Source organism: Sturnira hondurensis, unplaced genomic scaffold (genome assembly GCF_014824575.4).
Source record: "Sturnira hondurensis isolate 20B ecotype Veracruz unplaced genomic scaffold, ASM1482457v3 Scaffold0004152, whole genome shotgun sequence".
In the NCBI taxonomy this organism is placed as follows: domain Eukaryota; kingdom Metazoa; phylum Chordata; class Mammalia; order Chiroptera; family Phyllostomidae; genus Sturnira; species Sturnira hondurensis.
Genome location: NW_028076783.1, coordinates 6232789 through 6251273, shown reverse-complemented (window position 1 = coordinate 6251273; position 18485 = coordinate 6232789). Strand labels below are relative to the sequence as shown.

General features: G+C 55.1%; 1 protein-coding gene across 4 annotated transcripts in view; it reads left to right on the top strand.

The window, feature by feature from the left end:
- Positions 1 to 17408, top strand: part of NDST1 (N-deacetylase and N-sulfotransferase 1) — a 57118-nt gene extending 39710 nt beyond the window's left edge. For all 4 annotated transcript variants that reach the window (XM_037044896.1, XM_037044898.1, XM_037044897.1 and 1 more), the window contains exons 5-15: positions 144 to 298; positions 949 to 1134; positions 1665 to 1793; positions 2589 to 2771; positions 3681 to 3777; positions 4990 to 5113; positions 6923 to 7097; positions 9005 to 9175; positions 9706 to 9815; positions 11428 to 11530; positions 12546 to 17408. In XM_037044896.1, the coding sequence (XP_036900791.1) occupies positions 144 to 298; positions 949 to 1134; positions 1665 to 1793; positions 2589 to 2771; positions 3681 to 3777; positions 4990 to 5113; positions 6923 to 7097; positions 9005 to 9175; positions 9706 to 9815; positions 11428 to 11530; positions 12546 to 12665 (1553 nt within the window). In that variant the 3' untranslated portion in view covers positions 12666 to 17408. The remainder of the gene's footprint in view (positions 1 to 143; positions 299 to 948; positions 1135 to 1664; positions 1794 to 2588; positions 2772 to 3680; positions 3778 to 4989; positions 5114 to 6922; positions 7098 to 9004; positions 9176 to 9705; positions 9816 to 11427; positions 11531 to 12545) is intronic.
- Positions 17409 to 18485: the final 1077 nt, after the last annotated feature.

The window sequence follows — 18485 nt, the reverse complement described above, 5'->3', positions numbered from 1 at the left end:
CAGCTGTTCCAAGCTATTGGTGGGGGTGCGGGGGTAGAGGTCACCATGCCGCCCCCCGGCCCCAGTCCTGCACATCAGCCCAGGTTGGAGGACCCTGTGGGAGGCAGGCCAGGCGGGCTGAGCCGCCTGTGCTTGGGCTGCAGGTACTGATGCTGAGGATGCTGGGGATGACCTGCTGCTGTCCTACGTGAAGGAGTTCTGGTGGTTCCCCCACATGTGGAGCCACATGCAGCCCCACCTTTTCCACAACCAGTCTGTGCTGGCTGAGCAGATGGCCCTGAACAAGAAGTTCGCTGTCGTGAGTAAGATTCCCTATGGGCCAGAGCTGGGTGGGCTATGGGCTGGGCTGGGGCCCGATGGAGGGCCCCCGGCTGCTTTCACAGTTTGGTCTGATGGCTGTGTGAGCAGCCGCTGTCTCACAGAAGCCTCACAGACGCTCCAGGAGGCAGGTGTCGACAGCCTCACTTTTAGACAAGAAACCGAAGCTCAGGGAGGCCACACCAGCTAATGAGAGCTCAGCCAGGACACAACCCCAGCCTGTTTGTTTGCTGAGCCCACGCTCTTCTGCTCAGGCTAGAATGGGAGCTCTGGAAAGCCGGAGGAAGCACTCCAGCAGGAGGGAGTGAGGCTCGGTGCGGGCAGAGCCTGGGCCTGCCAGGTTGAGGCCCGGAGAGGCAGGAAAAGCCCAGTCTCGGTCCTCTCTCCCAAGCGCTGGAGGGCATGACACTGGGCAGAGAGTTTGAGTCCCACCCAGTTCATCAGAGTCTCACCCGAGACTCTGAGCACAGCTCCTTCCCTCCCAAGCCTCAGTTTGCCATCTGTTCCACGAGGCCTTGGACTCCCTGCTGTTCTAGCCTCTGATTTCCCACTCCCATTTGCAAAGGGGAAATAAGGCCCAGAGGGGCTGGAACCCTATGCTCACCCTGCCCCCCGCCCTCCTCTCCCCAGGAGCACGGCATTCCCACAGACATGGGGTATGCAGTGGCACCCCACCACTCGGGCGTATACCCTGTGCACGTGCAGCTGTACGAGGCCTGGAAGCAGGTGTGGAGCATCCGAGTGACCAGCACAGAGGAGTACCCGCACCTGAAGCCGGCCCGCTACCGCCGTGGCTTCATCCACAATGGCATCATGGTACGTGAGCCCCTGGCTGCGGGGGCAGGTATGCACACACTGTCCGGGAGGCATGGCTTTGGTGAGCTGGTGAGGGGCTGCAGGTCAGTTTCTGCCACCCCTCTGGCATTGGAGGTCTCCATCTCAGCAAATACGGCAGCTAGTCTGCCCCTTCCACAAGCTCCTTCTTAGCCATTGTGATGGGATGAACATTGTTTAAAGGGACTTCTGGTGAGGCCTTGGAACAGGCCTCTGTCTCTCATTTGTTTGCTTACCTAAACAATTTTCATGAGCTTTGATAGCATGCCTGACCCTTTTCCACCCATGGGGGATACAGGCATGCGCAAGCCCAACAGAAGCCCCTACCCTAGTAGACCTGGCATTCTAGGAGTCAGCTCGTGTCGTAGGCTGTGGGTCTTGGTGGGAGAAGATCCTCAAGGGTGGGGGCTTCGCTGTCACATAGAAGGAGACACCCTGGCTGCTCTGAGGAAGGGTCCTCCCACCCCCATCCATGCCGGGAGGTGCCAGAGCTCCCCTCGGCCCGTCCCCAGGTCCTCCCACGGCAGACCTGCGGCCTCTTCACGCACACCATCTTCTACAATGAGTACCCTGGCGGCTCCAGCGAGCTGGACAAGATCATCAATGGGGGCGAGCTCTTCCTCACCGTGCTCCTCAATCCTGTGAGTGCTGTGCCCCCCGCCGGGTGGGGAGGGACTGCAGATGGCCTGTCCGCCCCAAGGCCGGCCACCACAGGCCTAGGGAGCAGCACGAGGGCCGAGACTTGGGAAACCCACTCTCCTGCCTTGGCTGTATCCCTGACCTGCAGCATGACCCTGGACAGAGTATCTGAGCTATCCTTTTCCCCCTTTTATAATCTTGCACTTCAACACATATAATAGTGTTAACATTTTAGACCATATTCTCTTTCCAGTCTTGGTGTGTGTATATAAATGTATAAGTATATATTAATATATATAGTAAATTATTAATATATTAAACTATATATAAGCTATATATAATGAGTATAGTTTAAACTATTTACCCGAGCCTTTTGGGCCTCTCTTTCCTCATCTATAAAATGGAAATAATCATTCCTGTTTTAATGCAGATATTAAGATGCTAAGTACATATAAGTGGTAGTGTTATTTAGTTTTTCAGGATAACTAAATATTCCTTATCATCCATGCACCCACCCTACCTCCTCACCACCACCAAAAAAAGTTAAACGGTATACCCAGGTAACTGTGCAGTAGGCCAGCTTCCCATTCCAGGGCTGAAATAGTCGGTGGTCAGTCAGACCTGCATTCACTGGACTGTGCAGCAGCCCAAGGTCACGCAGCGAGTTTGTTGGTGGCCTAATACACCTGGTCATCAAGTGGCCCTTCAAGTGAAGCAAAATCAAAAGGTCAGAAGTAGAGCAAATGCGGCATAGAGGCTGACCAGCTTCTGCCTCTGGCCTCCCTCCCCTGGAGCAGATTAGCATCTTTATGACGCACCTGTCCAACTACGGGAATGACCGGCTGGGCCTGTACACCTTTAAGCACCTGGTGCGCTTCCTGCACTCCTGGACCAACCTCCGGCTGCAGACGCTGCCCCCTGTGCAGCTGGCCCAGAAGTACTTCCAGATCTTCTCAGAGGAGAAGGACCCGCTCTGGCAGGTGGGTGGGGGCAGGGAACCGGAGGCCTAGTCGCAGGGATGGACTGCCCACTGTCCATGGGCTCCGGGGCCCCACTCACAACCTCTGACTGTCTCACAAGTGCATTCTCAGGTGCTTATTTGCTCATCAGCACAGGCATGCTCGTCCTTGTGCACATGTGTATATAAGCCACCCCACAGGCATGCATACTCCTACACAGCCTCTGAGAAAACAGCAGTAAGTAAATATGATGTAGATGAAGTATAGAAAGCAACTGCCCAGCTGGTTAGACTTGTTTTTTTCTTTTTTCCTCTCTCCAGCAGGCCCTGAGCCATGGGAAAGACTGAGGGGAGGGCGGTGGGGACAGTTTTGGGGAAGGTCTGTCCCTGGGAACTGTCAAAAACTGCAAACAGAAGCTAGAATTAATGCCATGCTCAGAGTTCAGACCAGGGGTCCACAAACTTTGGCCCATGGTCTATTTTTGTGAACAGCGTTTTCTTGGGCCCAGCCACACCCATTCCTGCCTGTACTGCCTGCAGCTGTTTTCAGGCCATGGCAGTGGAGTCGAGCAGTTGCGATAGAGAACGGTCGTCTCCAAGCCTCGCATGTTTACTAAATGTTTCAAAAGATTTACTAAACTTTATAGTAAATGGTTGTGTCCTGGGTGGAGACACATCTCAGGCAGTTAAATTCAGCAAGTACTTTGAATCCCTGCGGTGTGCCAGATGCTGCGCTGTGCACTTTGCTAGGACTGACCCCACATGGTCCCTGCCTGCCCTGCCAGCAGCCCAGTGTCCCACGGAGGGGATGTGACAGGGGCACAGGTAGTAACACCTGGCAGTCAGGGCTGTGTGAGCAGTAAACCCGTGTGCAGTGGGAGTCCCTCCACTGGATTTCTGGGCCCTAACAGCCCACCCACTGTTGTTTTAGGACCCCTGCGAGGACAAACGCCACAAAGACATCTGGTCCAAGGAGAAGACGTGCGACCGCTTCCCAAAACTCCTCATCATCGGCCCCCAGAAAACAGGCAGGTCTCTTCGTTCTTGGCCGGCCTCCCCCACCACCCACTGTACCAGCCCCAGAATTCCAGGGACCAGCCCGTCCTAGTCCCATTCCCCAATAACCTGTACCCTCTTTCCCAGGAAGTAGGAGTAAACTTAGGGTGAACATGAATCGCCTGTCACTGTGGAGGTGCGAACAGGGTGGAGGGTGGGCATGGAATTCTTCAATCTGTCTGGAACCACAGCCTCAGGGAGCTCTCCCTGGGCCCTGGGAGTCTCTGAGTCAAGGCAGAGCAGCCCAGATGACCTGCTCAGTGAGTTCAAACAGTGCCAGGTCAAAACTGGTTCCAGGCAAAGAGGACTGCGATTAGCTAGTCAGGCGATCCATTAGTCATGTCTGCTGAAAGTGCAAGGGAGAGAAGTGATGGTATGATAGCTAAGTAGTTGCCATCCACACTCCGTAAGGCACAAGTGGGTCCCCTCATTTGACGGTAAAACACTTGAGGCTCAGAGAACTTAAGTGACTTCCTCTAACACACTCAGGAAATGGCAGATCCAGATCTTGAACTCTGGCCTCTGTGGCCCCAAAATGTACACTTTCAATCACCGAAGTCTAGTCTCCTGCCCTGCTGGGGTGTCTCATTCTAGCATGTGAACTATAGGCTCACACACAAGGAAGGAATGAACTCTGAAGGAGAAGAGGGTAGAGGGTGGGTGTGAGTGAGGGCATCCAGAAAAGGAGGCATCTTCTGAGCCATATTTCTTAGCCCTTCAGGAATTTCACATCTGCAGACTGGAGGGTCTGGAGCTCCTTTTTCCCTGAGTTCCTCCTGAGTGCTAGAGAGAGCAGGGGTCCAGAGCTGGAAGGGCCCAGCATAGAGCATCTGGTTCTGGGATTATGAGGAGGTGGTAGTGAGTTGGGTGTGGCTGCTGGAGTATAGTGATGAAAGGGATTTTGAGGCCAACTTCTCATTTAGTGATGAAGAATGCTGTGGTGGATTAGTGATGTCTGCAATGGGTACAGGAGTTGAGATACTCACATGCATGCCATGTATTTGCCCTGCAGATTTGGTATGACTCTTTCATTGTATAGATGGAAGCTAAGCCCCAGAGAAGGGAAGGGGCTTTCTCAGGATCTTGCAGTGAATAATGGAGAACTAGAATCAGAACCCAGGATTTCAGACTCCATCCTTGTGTTGGGAGCCAGGCCCGGTCTCAGCCGCCTTCCATCCCCGCAGGCACCACAGCCCTCTACCTGTTCCTGAGCATGCACCCAGACCTCAGCAGCAACTACCCCAGCTCAGAAACCTTTGAGGAGATCCAGTTTTTTAACGGCCACAACTATCACAAAGGCATCGACTGGTGAGTGGGCCTTTCAGTCCACAGCGGGACAGGACAGCCTTCTCAAAGCCTGCCCGGGAGGAGGTCTGCTGGAAGGAGGTGGCCACAGCAGGAAGCAGCTGGTGCTTGCTCATACAAAGTAAAGTTCCTGTAAACAGGGACAAAGTGCAGTGACCCTGGAGTCGTGGTGTGGGAGCCTTGTCGGGGATGGCACCCTCGATGAGAAAGCCCTTTGCCCTGCTGCGTTACCACTCATGTCAGAGGCCGTGGAAGTCAGAGTCCAGCCCCTCCCTTGCTTGCACAGAAACATCCTGAGGTCCAAGGTCCTGAGAGCTGGGGACAGAGCAGGGGCTAAAATCCAAGTGTTCTGACCCGAGAGATGGCCATTCCCACTGTTCTCATGTGTCCTTCAGAGGTGGCCTGCTAGCTCTCAGGGAGACCCTGGGGGTGGTCGACATGGCAGCTTCCTTAGAACCTGTCACCAGAGGTTGCCTCAGGGTATAGGGACCACGTGCGGATGGTTCCATGTTCCGATTTTTCAGTTTGCATCGTTCTCTCTGGTTATCTTTTCTCACCTTATCTGTGAGAAACTTTTGTTTGTCATCTTTATATCAGTGGTTTGTTCACCAGGGTGGGGAGAGTATGGCCATTCTTCCAGTGTTGAATTGTGTTTTTTTTTCTGTATGTATTTCTCTTTCTCATGTTTCATATCTCTATTTACCTACCTACTTGTCTCTGTCTGTATCTCTAATACGTCTGCAATCTCTTATCTAGAGCCTGTTGTGGCCAGACGTGTTGCTGGAAGTCAGCATGTTTCAGATTGCAGGGAGGCGATGTGCTGCAACACCGCACCTTTAGCCGCACCTGCTGCCCGGTCTAGGCAGCACCCATTAGCAAACACATCAATGTGTCTGTGGCAAAGGGTGTGAATATTTATAGTAAGGGAGATGAATAAGTCAGGTTTTGCTGCCAAGTGGCTTTGCTACAAACATAGAGGGGAAGCTTCAGTTTTCAGAGCTTTCTCGATTCAGGTGTTAAAATGGATCGAGGACAGGAAGATGGGATCCACAATGGATTGTGGACAGGAAGATGCATTTTATGAAGAAAATTCAGAAATGAGAGAGAGAGAGCAAGTCCTCAGCTGCATTCCCAAGATTTTGATTTTGTAGAGATGTGTAGGGTAGATGCAGGAACCTCACAAGCCTCCCGATGACTCTGATGAAGGGGCCCCTGGGACTGCCCTGGAGAATCCCTGTCGGGACAGGACAGAGGAGAGATCCTGCACATGAACTAGGGTGGGCCTCATGAGCTTCAGTTCCCAAGAACCCCTGAGAATGTACCTCTCCTTTGCGTGAATAGGTGCTCCTGGGAGGGTCCAGAGTGTTCATTTAGTTTTCTGAGGGATCCTTAACCTAGAGATGGTCCCAAAGTACTGGTGTGGACGGTCACTCAGTGAGATGTGGCAGGTTCATCTGGGAAGCTGCAGATCCCAGTCCCAGCTCGCCCCCTAGTGGCAGTGAGCGTTAGGGCCCTGTCAGTTTTACTCTGGGAGTGCATGTTTTGGATGGAGACTCAACCCCTCCCCCTGCCACAACAGATAGCACACCCTAAGTCTTCAGCTCCCCTCACCACAAGGATTTCTGTAGAGGGAGACTGGCAAGTGGCCATTCCTCCAGGACCCCTGCCGGAAGTGAGTTCTTGCCTGGGAGCAATGCACCCTGCTTGCTTTCATAAGTTCAGACCCCAACGCCCCTTGCCCCCCGTGCTCTATCCCTCAAGCCCCTTCCTCATGGGTCTTGACTGTGAGCCCCCTCCCTGGGCTTCCTGCAGGTACATGGAGTTCTTCCCCATCCCATCCAACACCACCTCTGATTTCTACTTTGAGAAAAGCGCCAACTACTTTGATTCGGAAGTGGCGCCCCGGCGGGCAGCTGCCCTGTTGCCCAAAGCCAAGGTTCTGACCATCCTCATCAACCCGGCGGACAGGGCCTATTCCTGGTACCAGGTGAGCCAGGCTGGGGCAGGGCCCTGGGTGGGGGCGTGGGGCTCTGTCTGCCACTCAGCTACTTATTCATTCAGCAGCTGTTTACTAATCACCTGCTGTGTGCCCTAGCTAGGCTCCCAGGGTGTGCTGGTGGGTAAGGATAGAGGCCCACCTCAGTGCTTCTAGCCTGGTGGGGGAGGCAGGCAGAAGTCCTTGGAATCCCAGCCAGCAGTTACCTGTCCACTATCCTGGCTTGGTCTGGGCGCCTGCCTCTCAATATGACACCAGTAAGAGGTAAAGGCTACTTTGATTTGGTGAACAGTGATCTGGGCGGATACTAACTGCGACCTCTTCCTGGACACTGGGTTGCGGTGTGGATGGGGGCAGGAATTCAGGGAAGGATGACATATAGGATCTGCCATTCTTGGTGGAGGTGCAAATGCCTGACCAGGTAAGGAAGTTACCAGGACTGCGCCCATGCCAGACAGTGTGACTCCTAGTCCTTACTTGACTATGCAAGAGCTAGAACTTCCTTTAATTTCAATGACCTGATTTAATTTCTGCTGAGCCATTCTACTGGGCTGAAAGGACATCTTAGGCTTGGGCCCTTTGGGGGGTGCCCTTCTCTGTCTGCCATGTACTAGGGTGTTAGGGGTGCCTGGCCTCCCATCTGGTCCAGAAAGGCAGTGGTCCATCAGGCCACTTTGGGCAGCTCTCTGTCACCCCGCTCACCTGGGTGCTGTAGGTGGCCACCTCTGCTCTGGGGTCTCGCTGGACCCACACCACTGTCAGGGGCCTGCTGCAGACCTCTTTGCTCTCTGGCCCCACAGACCTCCCTTTCCTCTGAGCTGGACGTGGTCCTCAGTGGGAGGGTGGGGACAGGTGAGGGGTCCTCCTGGGTGGCAGGCCCCTGATCTGTGGGCTGTGGGAATTCTGCAGCTGCCCTCGGCCCATGGCATTATTTCAGGTGGTTCAAACCCGACATTTCTCCCATTCCAATTCTGTCCCAATCCTTCTGTCATAGTCTGCATGGGCAGTCATAACAAAACGTCATAGACTGCCTGGCTGAAACAACAGAAATTTGTTTCTCACCGTTCTGGAGGCTAGAAGTCCAAGATCAAGGTACCACCAATACAGTTCCTGGTGATAGGGCTCTTCCTGGCTTTTAGACAGCCGCCTTTTCCCGGTGGCCTCCAACGGCAGGGAGAGAGAGCAGACCCCTGGCGCTTCTTCCCCAGGGCCCCACCCTCGTGACCTGTCTACGCCTCCTCACCTCCCAAAGGTCCCATCTTAAATATTATCACATTGGGGGGCTTGGCCAAGACCACACTTTCTGATTTCTCTAAAGGAGAAATTCTTAATTTGGTGCAAGTGGCACTTAAGTCCTTTCTAACAACGTAAGGCTGTGTCTTCAACAAAGAGTACAAACTTCCAGATCATGGCCTACAGCAGACATTTCTGTCTGGCTGGCATTTGAGGACATTGCATTCTTTCTGTTGTATTCATGAACTTTCTGCATGGACAGCTGTTTTGACTTCCCATTTATGGAGTGGGTTGTGGGCTTTAGTTTGAAATTATGTGAATAAGAAAGGTGAGTCCCTAGAAACAAAAGTACCTTGGCATTAACCCGTACTTTTTACAGAGTGTTTAGTGGATGCGGCAGAAATTACAGAGATGGTGTGCAAATCACCAACATTTGGAAACTCTGTTCTAGTCCAACTTGGGCCTTCCAAAGATTGGGAAACTGGGGCTCAGAGGGGCCAGTGACTTCCCTGAGGTCAGGCGACGTATGGGAAACAGAGGCAGGACTTGAACCCTGGCTCCTGGTTTCTGCCCAGGGTCTTCTCGCTGCCTCATCGTGCTCTGCCACTGCAGCTTCCCGCTTTGTGCCTTCCCCGTGACGTGCTGACCCTCCCCCTTGCCTGCAGCACCAGCGAGCCCACGATGACCCGGTGGCCCTGAAGTACACCTTCCATGAGGTGATCACGGCTGGGCCCGACACGTCCTCGAAGCTGCGCGCCCTCCAGAACCGCTGCCTGGTCCCCGGCTGGTACGCCACCCACATTGAGCGCTGGCTCAGCACCTTTCACGCCAGCCAGGTAGCTGCCTGTCCCTCACCCCTGGGAGGGCGGTCTCAGCCGGCAGGGAGCTGCCGACGCTCTCTCGCTGCTCACGGCCGGAATAGCAGCACTGGCGAGTCGGACCTCTGGGGCCTTCCAGAGCTTCAGTCTGGTTGATTGCAAGGTTGACGTGTGAGAATTACCTAAGTCCTTATTGTCCCTTCACAACAGGGCCTGTAGCCCTACGGGGACCCAGATTGCATGGTGGGGACTTAGGCAGGAGAGTGATGTGTAGGCCAGAAGCTTGGGGAGAGGCCAGAGAGGGCTGTCGCAGAGGTAGGAGGGGTGGGTAGGGTTTGGTGGTGGCTCACACTAGGAAAGGATGCCGTCAGTGAGGGGATGCTGACTCCCCGTTACCTGCTGTTCAGAGGTGGAGGAGGAAACAGATTCTCCAGAATGCGGGGACCCCAGTTTGTGACCGTGTCTGCCGACCCAGGGAACTGGGGGCCTGTTTGCCTCTGGAGTGAGAACAGGTTCACATTGCCCTTCTCCTTTTTCTCTTCTTCCAGATTCTGGTCTTGGATGGCAAATTGCTGCGAACAGAACCTGCCAAGGTGATGGACACAGTGCAGAAGTTCCTTGGGGTGACCAACACCATCGACTACCACAAAACCTTGGCGTGAGTGTGGCTTTGGCCTTAAAACAGGGGGTTTCCCGAGCAAGGCACCTGGGCCAAAAGCCAAAGGCTTGAAAGATTGCGGGAGACACCAGTCAGTTAGCGTCAGCAAGTGTGAGGAAGTATGCTTGTGTTTGATGGCATTCAGCAGAAAAGCTAGTATTAATGCGACTTGAGTTGTGTTTGTAAAGGTATTGACTCAAGAAAGAGGGAGGTGAAGAATCTGTATTATTCTGGTCAATCGCACTCCTGGGCGTTCGTTTCAGTCCAGTCTCAGAGTTTTTCAGTCAGTTAGACCAGTGATGAGGAGCCCCAGTTCCCACAGGCTTTCTATTAGATTATGACTTCAGTGTAATTTTGGGAAAAGGAAACTACAGATACTGTCAACGGCTCACAGTCCCCGTCATTCAAACCCGGTGCCAGCCCACTGACAGTGCCCCACTGTGTGTACGTGCCGGCTCGTACTGCAGTGGCCCAGGGCTGGGCCAAGGCTGTCTCCCAGGGCTGTGTCACAGGCGAGTAATACACTTGGCTGGGAGAGGGGCTCAAGAGAAGGAGGAAGAGAGCCACCCTCCCTGGCTACCTTCCTAGGAAAGTCTCACAGCAAGAGTGTTCACTTCTCCTTGTCTTGGCAGTTGAGGTGGGGGAGGGAAGTCAGTCCTGCATGGTGAGAAAGGGAGGAGAAGCAGCGAGGGGTGCCTGGGTTAGGACCCCAGATCCACCTGTGACTTCTTTAACTGGGTAACCTTGGAAAAAATGTCTTCACTCCTCCTAGTGTCGTTTTCCTCGCCTGTTAGTTGGGGCTTAAGGTATAATTCGCACCTCCCGGGGGTCTCTGTGTCAAAGGAAAGCATGCACGTGGAGCTCTCGGCTTGGTGCCTGGGCAGAGTGGTGCCGAGTAAATGCAGCAGCAGCAGCAGCAGCAGCAGCACCATTGTCTGTGCCCACCTGTGGCCCTTTCAGACATCCCTGCTTCCTTCTGCCAAACGTGAATTCTGTTTCCCTGCTGTCCTCATTCACCCAGAGTCTCCTACTGGTTCCTGATCTGGGGCTGGATTCTGACGCCACTGTGCCTCCCCTCCCTGGGACAGCCTCAGATCTCTTCTTCCCAAGGCCCCTGAAGGACCAGCATGGCTTCACATCCCAAAGGCAGTTTCGCGTGATCATTTCTGAAATTTACTCCAAAAGTGAACCTTCCTGAATGGCGGCTCACGTGCTCTGAGCGCCCCCTTTCTTGGCTGGTGGTCCTGGTTCCTGCCGCAGTCCACAGTGTGAGCACACCCCACCTTCACGATCCCCAGAAACCTCTCCTGAGCATTCTCCAGCTCAGGGGGGACCAACTCTTTCATGAAGAAATGCAGTATCTGCCATTGCGGTTAAGCAGGCCCATCACTGGGGGAGAGCAGGTGAGCTTAGTGGAGTCGGGGACAGGGCATGGGCCTACAGAGGTATTGGCCCCACACAGTCTGCAGGTTCCGAGTATGCACAGGGGTGTGTGTCCTGTGGGCTCTCTCCCAGGTGCCGCCATTCCTGGAGAACCTGTGAACATTGCCTTAAAGCAAGAAGGAGGTGGGCCGGACCAGCTCCCCTCCACAGGCTTTCTCCACCTCCACAGGTTCGATCCAAAGAAGGGATTTTGGTGCCAGCTGCTTGAAGGAGGAAAAACCAAGTGTCTGGGCAAAAGCAAGGGCCGGAAATACCCGGAGATGGACTTGGATGTAAGTGGTGGACACACTGCCTGCAAGCAGTGGGGTAAATAGGCAGCCTCCCTGTGCTGGAGGGAGCCTTCCCTCCCCTTTGCCCTACACCCAGCACGTTAATGGCCTTAGCTCTTTTTGGATGGTATTCTTTTTTTTTTTTTATTTTTTTAAGATTTTTTATTTATTTATCGTTAGAGGGGAAAGGAAGGAGAGAAGGAGAGAAATATCAATGTATGGTTGCTTCTTGTGAGTCCCCTGCTGGGAACTGAACCCAGGCATGTGCAACCCAGGCATGTGCCCTGACTGGGAATTGAACCGCGATCGTGTGGTTCGCAGGCCCACGCTCAATCCACTGAGCTACACCAGCCAGGGTGGATGGTATTCTTAAAGAGGAGGAAATGCGGGTTGGGATGTGGTGGGTCAGAACTGAGTTAGTCAGATGAGCATTTATTCCCTTCTCCCGAGGGCTGAATGCTATGGGGCTTTGAGGATGAATCGGACATGTCTTTGCCTTCAAGGAACTCTGAGTCTAGCAGTTCCCTCCTAGGAGGGAACTCAGTCCACACACCAGGGAGTGGAATCCAAGGCAGGAAGTCAGAGAGGTCCGGGCTTGGGGAATCCGGGACCAGGAGGGGTAAAGAAACCTTCTCAGAGGCTGGGGGCGGTCTCTGGAGGTGGGCCTGGCTGGCCGCATCTGGACCCCTGGCAGGGCAGGATGAGGCTTTGTTGTAGGCGAGAAGGCAGGTCAAGGGCAGAGGGGAAAGGTCCTGCACCGTGACTTTTGCTATGTTTGCCTTTTCCCTTTTGTCCCTGGTTTTGATTAATTCTCTCTTCTATCACAAGAATTTTGAGCTTGTGTGCTATATTTTGGTAATCCTATGAGGGAGGGCCTTTCTTTTGGAGGTTGCCCTTTTGGAGAAGACTGTGAATGAGAACTAGGTGAATGGGATGGGCTGACAGTGAGGCGGCCTTCAAGAGGAGGGGTTGCTCTTGAGAGAGCGTCCGCCGGTCTGAGCTTTCCTTCCCGTTGCAGTCCCGTGCCTTCCTGAAGGACTATTACCGGGACCACAACATCGAGCTCTCCAAGCTGCTGTACAAGATGGGCCAGACGCTGCCCACCTGGCTGCGGGAGGACCTCCAGAACACCAGGTAGCCGCAGCCACCACAGACAGACTGAACGTTTGTGATGGCAGGGACGTCCCGCCGCGCATTGAGCCAGACTGACCTGCAGAACGGGGAGCTGGGCCTGGGCCGGCCAAGCACGTACGAGCAATACTCTACCGGGGCCCCGCCAGGGCCCGCAGAAGAGCCCAGATGGGTCCATAGGCGCCTCAGCGTCCAGTGCTGGGTCCACGGCCTCCAGGACCTCCCGAGCTGCCGGAGGTCCGTCCTGTCCACAGCCTTCGTGGGGAGGCCACTCCCTGGTGGGAAGGGGTCCTCAAGGCTCTCCTTTCTGTCCCTCACTGTGTTCTACCGACCATGGCCTCCCCTTCGTCCCATCACTTCCTGCCCCAGCAGGGTGTCCCCTCAGTGTTAGCTGCCACGTTTTCCCCGCCCTGTGGACAGTAAGGGAGAAGAGCCCTGCTGGGCCTTTTGCCAAACCAGGGAGAGAGACTGGACCTTCCGAGGGGCCAGGTGGGTACCCAAGTCAGTCACTAGCTAGACTGGACAACAGTGGGGTCCCTTGAGAGGATGCTGAACTTCCACATACATCCTGGTTCGTACCTTCAGCTCTCACCTTCCCTTTCTGGGGAGAGAGTCGCTGATTCCTGCAGTGTCCACCCAATCCTCGAGGCCTCCTCTGGGACCTGGGGCACTGCCACACCACCGGGACCCAAAGACCGGGCCTCCACCACTCACCCTGGGATATGACACGTGTGGTGTTTCCTGTGGTAGAAGATGGAGGTGGCTCAGGAGTCTGCCAGGGTCCGTGTTCCAGTGTACACGCCGCCCTACACCCCCAGCCTTGGCCCCCAGCCAGCCCTTGCAGAGCTGCGGAGAGGCTCTGCCCTGGCGGGCAGTTGGCTGAGGGCTCCCAGGGGCCCCCTTGACCTCCCCAATACTAAGAAGCTAAAGTATTTTAATATTTTGTTTTATTTCTTGGTGCCAGAGTTTATACTTTGGGTGCTGGGGTCGCACTGTGTTATATATATATATATATATAATTTGTATATATATATTATATTTTTTTGGTTGGGTTTGTTTTTAATTCAGTCACACAAAATGGTGGCAAGCCCCAGCCCCATGCACGAAAATGAGACGGAAGGGAGGGGGCCGCCATGTCTTCCTGTGTCTGGGCCTCGAGGAAACAGCACAGGGTGCCCTGGGAAAGCTGCCTGTGTCCCCTCCCGAGTGTCCCGGCTGCCCAGGGCTGCGAAGGTGCACAGAGGCGGTGAGACACATGGGGAAGACCCGCTCTGTCTAGGAAATCTGGCTTCACAAAGTGCAGAGACCTGGGGGAGCTTTAGCCAAAGGAAACAGCCGGGCTGGCGTGGGCGATGGGGCCGGAGGCTGGCCCGTTCCCCTCCCCTCACATGGTGCTAGGTGGGGAGCTGCCCTGGGGGCTGGGGGCCCACAGGGAGGCCCCCTGCAGACAGCGGGTCTCCGGGCTGTTTTCTGGTTGGGGTCTGCTCCTACCCTCCTTTTAACAATGTGAAGTGACTAAACTGGGGTACCCCCCCACACACTGCCAGTTCAGCTTCGAACTGACACCCAGGAAGTCCTTTCTGGAAAGCCTTGCCTCGTTCAGAAGACTGTAGCACCTTGGGGTGGGAAGGGTCCTTCGGCTGTGGAAACAACGGGAGGCGGCTTCCTTGGCCGACGTCACAGAGCCGTTGGGAGCGAGGCTGAGAACGGAGTTTGTAGCTCCCAGTTCTGAGTCCAGTGCGCCTCTTCCAATGCCACACTGCCTCTGAGCCTCTCCTTGGGACCCTACTCTGTGCCAGGTTCCTGTCCCTCCCTCAGTCACACCCATGGTCACTCCAGGACATAGGGACAAACCACTTCTTCCCAGCCAGGGTGCCTTTGAGTTTTCTCAGATCCGTATCTGCATCCCTGTCTTGCTCCCTCCACCTCGAAAGGCTCTTCCCAGACTGCAGGGCCCGGGTCTCTCCTAGCTCTGAATCGATGCCCTTTCCCAAGGTCTCCACAGGGCCAGAGAGGGGTGGCTACTCAGTGGGTCCAGCTGTGGATGGCTGCAGGGTCTCACTGTGCTTCCTGCGGGGCCTTTGAGCCTGGGAGCCCTGAGCCTTGTCCGCCCTGCAGAGGGAGGAAGAGCACATGTCCCAGGACAGGGCGGCCATCTTGCACACTCACGAAGACCGGCCACGCTGAGGACCCAGATCCCCATGCTGGCTTCCGCAGTGCCAGTTCTGGGCCTCGCTTCCCAACGGTCAGCGAGTGGCCAGGCTCCGTGACCTGAGAGGACCTTCCAGCACCCACATTCCGCAGTCTACCCTCTGGGCCTGGACGCCCGCCCCCACCCCTCGGAGCTCTGAAGGCCTCATGGGCCAGCAGCTCCACTTCTCAGGGCCTCTGGCCCTAGGAAGTAGCAGGCAGGTGTGAGACCCCACGGGAGCAGAGGAGACGGTGGGGGGTTTTGTCCAGGCCCTTCTGGGAGGTGGGGGACTTGACCGCCACCTCTAAGTCTGGTCACTGCTCTTCTCTTCCCTTCCCACTAATGAATCTTCCTCAAGGACCCACTGCCAGGACCTGCAGGTACTGCAGAGGGGACAGATAAGTCCCTCAGGGGCTCTCAGCTACTGAGCACACAGGTCCCCTCACGAGAAGAGAGAACCAGTGGCATCAGCTTGTTGAATGTTCTCTAGTTCACTGGAAGCGTTTGGCCAAGGAGGGAGATTGAGAGAGAGCGAGAGCACTAAATCATGTAGATGACCTCATCATCCATCCTGCTGACCCCACCACACACCCTTGCCCCACAGGGAGTCTGTAGGGGAGTCCGGCTAACACCGCTTAGGTCGCTCGGTGTTCCAGAGCCAGCTGTAGGGCGGGCATCTTGTGATGGGCCTTTTCTGGGCCCCAAAGCAGGAGAGGCCAGTGCCTCAGGGGCCCAGGTGAGGGGGCAGGGTCTGTCCCCAGGAGCAGACAACTGCTGGGCTGCCCCAGAGACAGCGGTGGTCCCAGTGTTGGCTGACCCCATAGGCTTGTTAACCCACCATCTAGATTTAAAATGAACATTTTGGTACATTTGTTTTCTCTGGCTGCATAGAGTTTTTTCTGAACTGGTCTGAAAGTAAAACTCGTGAGACTTCACCCCAAAATGCCGCAGCCTGCACCTGTTCAGTCAGGACAGTCTCCTGAGTCATGGCCCCGTGTCGCACAGTGGACAGGGACATGCTCACATCTGCTCTCCAACCCCTATTTCTCTTCCCCGCAAATGACTTGCACCTGGTTTTGGAACTTGGGTCCAGTCAGGGGCCACACATTGCATTTTGGTGTTTTTAAGGCTCGCTGAATGTTGAAAAGTCCTCCTGCTCACTTTGATTTTTAACTGACGTCATTTCTGAGACCAGCGGGCCTGCGGTCCCTGAGGAGCCCGCGTTCGGCCTTTGTCCTCTCTCTTCCTTCCGGTGTTGGAGGTCGAGCTCCCCAGCCCCGGCCCCTGGGCTGTCAGGAACGACTCAGGCCCTGTGGAGCTTTGCCTTTGTGCGGACTGGACAGCTTCCCTCCAGCATAAGGTACCCCTCTACTGTCACCTGTACCACGTGCCAGGTGAGCACAGAGGGGCCAGCGGGAGCTCCAGGAGCTCAGTGGGGGATGAGGCAGGCAGCCTCTCAGCAGGGCTCTGGAGGAAGGCCTGGGGGCCCTCAAGGAGCAGGGGGCCCTGTGCACAGAGGCCAGACCAAGCAGCGTAAAGCCTCTTGGAAACGAGATCTCTGGCTCAGAAGGGCCTGAGCTGCCCCCTTTGACCTTGGTGATGGACACAGGGCCCCAGACAGCATCTGTCTATCTCTCTAGCTCTTTGTTTCTAATCTCTCCATCTCTCTCTCTCTCTGCTGTGGTCTCGGAGTCCTCACTCCCAGGAGGCCATGGTCTGTGCACACTGGAGCAGAGTCACCCCCAGGATGTGCCAGGGACGGGTCCAGCTAGGGAATCGCCTCCAACAGATTGTGGCAAGAGGAGGAAAGCACTGGGCCGGAGGCAGGAGCTGGGAAATTTCATCCCACCCAGGGACGCTCGGTCTTGGCATGACAGGTTTCCTCCCAGGGCCTCAGTTTCCCCGTTAATAGGACGAGCAGGGGGGGCCACAGCGGGGGTTTCAAAAGGCAGAAAGGAAGCAGTTATACTGCTCTCGTTGGAGTGAGGACGGAGGTCTCAGGCACGTCCTCACCCCTGTCCACACGCCGCCCTCGAGGGAGTGCTGAGCTCTGGGTTTGCCATCCTGGGGCTGGCTGCCCCCGGGGTTTGCCCTCCGACGGACAGAAAGGTTTTCAGCTCCTTCGGGTGGTGGGCATCTCTTTTATGAGGGGTCCACGTCAAGGGCTTGAGGGGCTCTGGCAGTGTTTTATCCTAGTGAGTTCATCCCCCCTCCCTCCCCTCTGTGGCCCTTGAGGAGGGTGAGGGAGGAGAGGTTTTCTCTGACTGTGCTAGCTTTTATTATCAGCAAGAGGGCTTGTTTTGTAATTTGTGCATGAAATTCATGTCATTTCCTGGGGAGAGGAGAGGGCTAACTAGAGAGGGTGGGGGGCATGCTCGGGGAGCAGGCTGAGGTTTCCTTCCCTTGTGGGGGTGGGGAGAGGCGTGGAAAGGGGGCGCAACCCAGCTCACCCAATCAGGGCTCTTGAACCAGCCGTTTTGGGTTGTGTTAAAAGTGGGAACCTTCCTCATTAATGTACAATTTCGAACTAACTGCTAATAAAGTGGGGTTCCGTTTGTATGCATTGGTCATGTCTGTCTGTCTGTCTGACATATTCTCAAGGCCTGTAGAGGAGGGTGGAGGTACAGATGTTCACACGCATGGCCACTCTGGCTACCCCCCCACACACACACACACAAAAACTGTGACTTGGTCAAATCCCAGGTCGTTTCCAAGGGGTTGTAAATGGCAGCTTCTCCAGGTAGCAGAGGCCCACCCCACGGTTGCCTGCCAGGTAAAGCATCTCTGGTGACGAAGAGCCTGGGTCTTTAAGTGCCAGACTGAATATAGAGCTGGGCATTGAGGCTCAGCGCCTAGACCCTGTTCTGCCACAAATGTGTAGTGTGACTGGGAACAAGTACCTTTTACCTTTTGATCCTCAGTTTCCCTTACCTTTTAGGGGTGTGGAGGGAACTGGACTTAGTGGCTGCCCCTGGAGAATTTGCTTAAAACACCAGATTCCCAGGCCACACCTTCAGAGATTGCTGCCCAGCAGATGGGGGACAGGCCCAAACACCTGCATTTTAACAACCTCCGGGGCATGCTGAGGCACCCACTTGAGGGAACTGTGGCTCAGATCGACAGTTCCATACAGGCTCTAATTAATTCAGAGTCCCTCTGTCCAAGGAACAAAAACTTTGGATGAAACAAATGCTTTTCCAGCCCTCCCAGCCTGGTTGGAATTCGCTGGGGAGGGCCCTGGGCAGCTGTCTGCAGTGCTGGTGCGAGACCTGCTCCCTCAACCCTCCCTACAGAGCTTTGAAAATGCACATTCCCAGGTCCCCCAAATGCACTCAATCAGAACCTATGGGAAAGGGACCCAGCAATGTGCATTTCAACACAGTCCCACCTAGTGTGAGCTCAAGAAGGTGACAGAAATGTGGGCCGCTGCTAAGGGGCATGCTGGGACCCATCTGGAATACACCGAAACGCCCACCCCAATGGCACAAGAGCTGCACTCGGAGAGATGACTTCTCAGTGTGCCATCTGGGATCCCGGCACGGGGCATGCAGCACCGCCACGAGAACTTGGCTGTAGGCTGCACCCGTGGGGACAGGTCCAGAAGGCATGAGACAGAAGGAGCACCTGGGCCAGCTA